This window comes from Caenorhabditis remanei, chromosome II, assembly GCF_010183535.1.
Source record: "Caenorhabditis remanei strain PX506 chromosome II, whole genome shotgun sequence".
In the NCBI taxonomy this organism is placed as follows: domain Eukaryota; kingdom Metazoa; phylum Nematoda; class Chromadorea; order Rhabditida; family Rhabditidae; genus Caenorhabditis; species Caenorhabditis remanei.
In genome coordinates, this window is record NC_071329.1 from 916,239 (window position 1) to 920,620 (window position 4,382).

At 46.7% G+C, this 4,382-nt stretch overlaps 2 protein-coding genes across 2 annotated transcripts; one reads left to right on the plus strand and one right to left on the minus strand.

Annotated features, from left to right (window-relative positions):
- Window positions 1-784: 784 nt before the first annotated feature.
- Window positions 785-3,694, plus strand: GCK72_003810 (uncharacterized protein; the record flags this gene model as incomplete). The annotated part of the gene is made up of 4 exons (XM_003099109.2): window positions 785-1,209; window positions 1,285-2,421; window positions 2,477-3,452; window positions 3,500-3,694. The coding sequence occupies 4 exons, from the start codon at window positions 785-787 to the stop codon at window positions 3,692-3,694; spliced, it is 2,733 nt and encodes a 910-aa protein (XP_003099157.2).
- On the minus strand, window positions 2,006-3,712 carry GCK72_003811 (uncharacterized protein; the record flags this gene model as incomplete). The annotated part of the gene is made up of 3 exons (XM_053724259.1): window positions 2,006-2,366; window positions 2,470-2,842; window positions 3,481-3,712. 3 exons carry the CDS (start codon window positions 3,710-3,712, stop codon window positions 2,006-2,008), a joined length of 966 nt encoding a protein of 321 aa, XP_053588453.1.
- Between the last annotated feature and the right edge of the window lie 670 nt (window positions 3,713-4,382).

The window sequence follows — 4,382 nt, forward strand, 5'->3', positions numbered from 1 at the left end:
CTCGAAAACAGTTTTTAAAAGAAAACTTTTAAAATAAAGAGCTCGATTTTAGATGTTTTTACTAACTTTCTAATAAAAAAATGCAAAAAACCTTCAGGTTTTAAGTTTTTTCAATAAAAAAAATAACGAAAAAACTGTAAAATCGGTCCCAAACTCATTTTTTCAGGCTTCTACTCCCCGACGCTGGAAAATAGTTGCTACAACACATTTTCAGATCAAATTTCACCTAGAAACCGTAAAATTTGACACTAGTTCTTGGTTTTTTTGTTTTACGCATTTTTACAATTAAAAAACCCCTTTTTCTTATAAAAGTAACGAATTTTTAGCAATTTTCTAGACATATCATTGTAATTACTCTGTTTTACACCACTTTTTCTTCTTTTCCGCCAAAAAACCGTCTGAAAACCGCGAAAATCCAGCACAATCCAAATCTGCGCTGAAAAAGTGGCGAGAGAGCACGCGTTTCGCGGAGGGCGCAGACAGATCGTTTCGAGACCTTGTAGTTCGGATACGGTAAGCGAGTCTCCATGCATTTTGTGAACAGCGAGGAGTACACCCGGTTTCCGCACTCGTTCTCGCATGAATTTTCGTCATTTTTCTTCGGAAATGTAGTCGTTTAATTGTGGTCGACGGATTTTTAATCGATTTTTGACCGGTTTATGCGGTTTTTAGTGGGAAAAATCGGTTTTTAGGCCTTTGTTTTTCGGAATTTTTGGATTTTTCTTGTATTTTCACTTTTACACTTTCAATTTTGCTTCTTTCAGGGTTATTTAAGCAGCAAAAAATGACTGACACCGGCTCGCCAACTGTTCCACCACCAGCCTCCTCGACAACGTCCCCGGTTCGTCGTGGACTCGTCAAATCCGTGCTCTCCGGCGACGCCGTCATTCTTCAAGGACAGCCACAAAACGGACCACCACCAGAGTGGACTGTATATCTGAGCAACGTGTCGGCACCGCGACTCGGCCGCCGTCCAACCGATTCGAGCAGCGCCACTCCAGACGAGCCGTACGCGTGGGAGTCGAGAGAGCACTTGAGAAAGAAGATTGTCGGGCAGTTTGTCACATTCGTTCGGGATTTCACAGCGAGTTCCGGACGCGATCATGGACGTCTGTATTTGGGTGGAACGAGTCCCGCTGATGCGGAGAATGTCACCAAAGAAATGGTTTCGGAGGGTCTTCTAGAAGTTCGTCAAGGAAAAATCACTGAGTGAGTGGGCTTTTTCGCTTAGAAAATGCAATTTTTGCGCTTAAAATTCCAGTTTAAAACATTCAACTCTTTCAGTGAATACACCACAGAGCTTCTCGAGCTTCAAGAGCAAGCAAAAAGCGCGGGACGCGGAAAATGGAGCTCCAACGCCGGAACCATTCGCGATATCAGATGGGCTATCGATAATCCACGCGAGCTCGTCGACAAATACGCCCAGAAGCCCGTTGACGCAGTTATTGAGATGGTTCGTGACGGGTCCACTGTTCGTGCGTTCCTTCTGCCAAATTTCGAGTACATCACTCTCCAACTCTCCGGTGTTCGCGCCCCATCCACCAAGAACCCCACAGCACCAGATTCCCGCGCGGAGCCATTCTCAGAGGAGGCCAAGTTCTTCGTCGAGTCGAGACTTCTTCAGCGTGACGTGCAGATCATTTTGGAGTCGACATCGAACCAAAACTTTGTCGGATCTATTGTTCATCCAAAGGGAAACATCGCCGAGTCGCTTCTCCGCGAGGGATACGCTAAGTGTGTCGACTGGAGCATCGGATTGGCCACAGGAGGAGCACAGAAGCTTCGTGACGCTGAAAAGCAGGCAAAGGAGAAGAGACTCCGCTTGTGGAAGAGCTATCAGCCAACTTCTAGCGCCTACTCTGGAGATCGCAAGGCTTTCACCGCTAAAGTCACCGAGGTTATCCTTTCCGACGCAGTTGTAGTGCAAAAGGAGGATGGAAGCGAGTTGAAACTCCATCTCTCCTCAATCAGACTTCCAAGAGAGACAGGAGACGATAAGCAACCTTCAGTAGGCCGTCAATTCCGTCCACTCTACGATGTGCCATTCATGTTCCAAGCTCGTGAATTCCTCCGAAAGAGAATTCTCGGCAAGAAGGTTCAAGTGCAAATCGACTACGTTCAACCGAAATCCGACACCTTCCCAGAGAAGACGTGCGCCACTATCAAGATCGGAGACCTCAATATCGCCGAAGGACTCGTGAGCAGAGGACTGAGCAAGGTCGTCCGTCATCGTGCTGATGATGAGAACAGAGCGTGCGAATACGACACTCTTTTGGCTGCCGAGGCTAACGCTGAGAAGGGAAAGAAGGGATTGTTCGCTGATAAGACTGCCGAGAAGAAGGATACGTTGAGAATCCAGGAGATTACTGGAGACCTCGCCAAGGCTAAGCAGTTCTTGCCATATTTCCAGAAGGGAGGAAGGTAGGAGCGATAAATTCAATAATTTTAAAAATTTATTCAAAAATTAACCTTCCAGAGCCGAAGGAGTCGTCGAATTCCTCTCCGGCGGATCCCGTCTCCGTATCTACATCCCAAAGGAGACCGTCCTCATCACCCTTCTCCTCGGAGGTATCAACTGTCCAAAGGGAGCTCGTGTCGGACCAGGAGGTGTCACCATGGGAGCCGCCGAGCCATTCGCCGATGAGGCCGCTGCATTCACTCGAAAACTTGTGCTCCAGCATGAGGTCCAATTGGAGGTGGAGAGCACCGATAAGAATGGAAACTTTGTTGGTTACTTGTTTGTGTCTCCAGACGGAAACACCTCCAGAGCAATCAACTTGAGCGAGGCTCTCGTCGAGGCTGGACTCGCTTCCCTTCACTTCACCGCTGAGCGCTCCGGACACTATAATGCTTTGTTGGCTGCTGAGAATAGAGCTAAGAAGGCGAAGAAGAACATCTGGGCGAACTACACCGAAGAGCAACAACAGGAGGAAGTTGAAGTACAGCAAGCGGATACATCAGAGCGCAAGCAGAACTTCCGCCAAGTCGCCGTCACTGATATCGCTCCAGGAGCTCTTCGATTCTCCGCTCAGAATATTGAGGATGGAGCGAAGATTGAGAAGATGACTACCGAGATGAGACAAGCCATCGCCGAGCATCCGCCACTCGCCGGGTCTTACACACCGAAACGTGGTGACTTGTGTGTCGCCAAGTTCTCACAGGATGGACAATGGTATCGTGCGAAGGTTGAGAGTGTTCGTGCCGGACAAGCCGAGATTCTCTACATCGACTACGGAAATCGCGAGAGTGTCGAGGCGGCGAAACTCGCTCAAATTCCAGCTGGATTCGGTTCGCAGCCAGCCGGTGTCAAGGAATACAACTTGGCGCTTGTGAAACTGCCGAATGAGGACTACCTGGAGCTCACTTTGCAAGCCTTTGCTCACTATTTGTTCGGACAATCTTCAGTGTTCGTCAACGCAGAGTACAAGGTTGGAACCTCCGATTATGTCACTGTAAGTATAAAGTTTTGTTAGTTCTCACCAAAAATTCCAAATTTCAGGTCTACTTTGACAGTGGAAACAAGAAGATCGACATCGGAAAAGCGCTCATCGAAGAGGGACTCGCACTCGCCGATGAACGTCGTGAGCCACGTCTCCAAACGATTGTCAAGGACTACAAGAGCACCGAGGCAGCCGCAAAGAAAGGACGAAAGAACATTTGGGAGTACGGAGATTTCACCGGAAACGACATCTAAGAAGCTCTGACATTTCATTCAACACGCCCCTTTTCTAGTATTAATTTAAACCTGCCCTCTTCCCCCTTCCAGAAAGTTTTATCTCTTCCCGTTTAAAGAAAGAAAACATTTTAATTTAAACTGTGATGCACTGTATCCGATTCTAGTTATTCAGAAATCACCCCCGGTGGTGGTTAAGTTAATTGCCTTTTTCTTCTGTTTCCCGCCTGCCTTAAACCTCCTTTTTTGTTCAATAATGTATCATTTCTGTTTTTTTTTTTGAATTTCCACCCGGGTTCTCGATTTCTCCGTCCCTATGATTGTTGGGTTTTTCGAGTACATATTTATTATTTAATTTAAAAGTTTAAAAATCTCCCCCGAGACGCCACAAAAAACATTGGGAATAAATAATTTATTGCTCCTTATACTCGTGTGAGTGATCGTTGGTTGCTTACCCGGGTTCTCTATTTCTTTTCTCGTCTTTTTTTGGTTCAAAATTCTGAAACGCTGATCTCCAGATGAGTACATCTGGCCATCGTGCGGGAGTTTTCAAGAAACCCGCGAAGCCGCACAAGTCGTGGAAAGGGAAACGAACGAAGGGAGAGATCACTTCGGATAATCGAGGTAGATACGGATGGAAATAGCTGAAACGATTGATTTCCAGTCGAAAATGCTGAAAAGTCGATATTTTTTTCGATTTTCGTCGGAA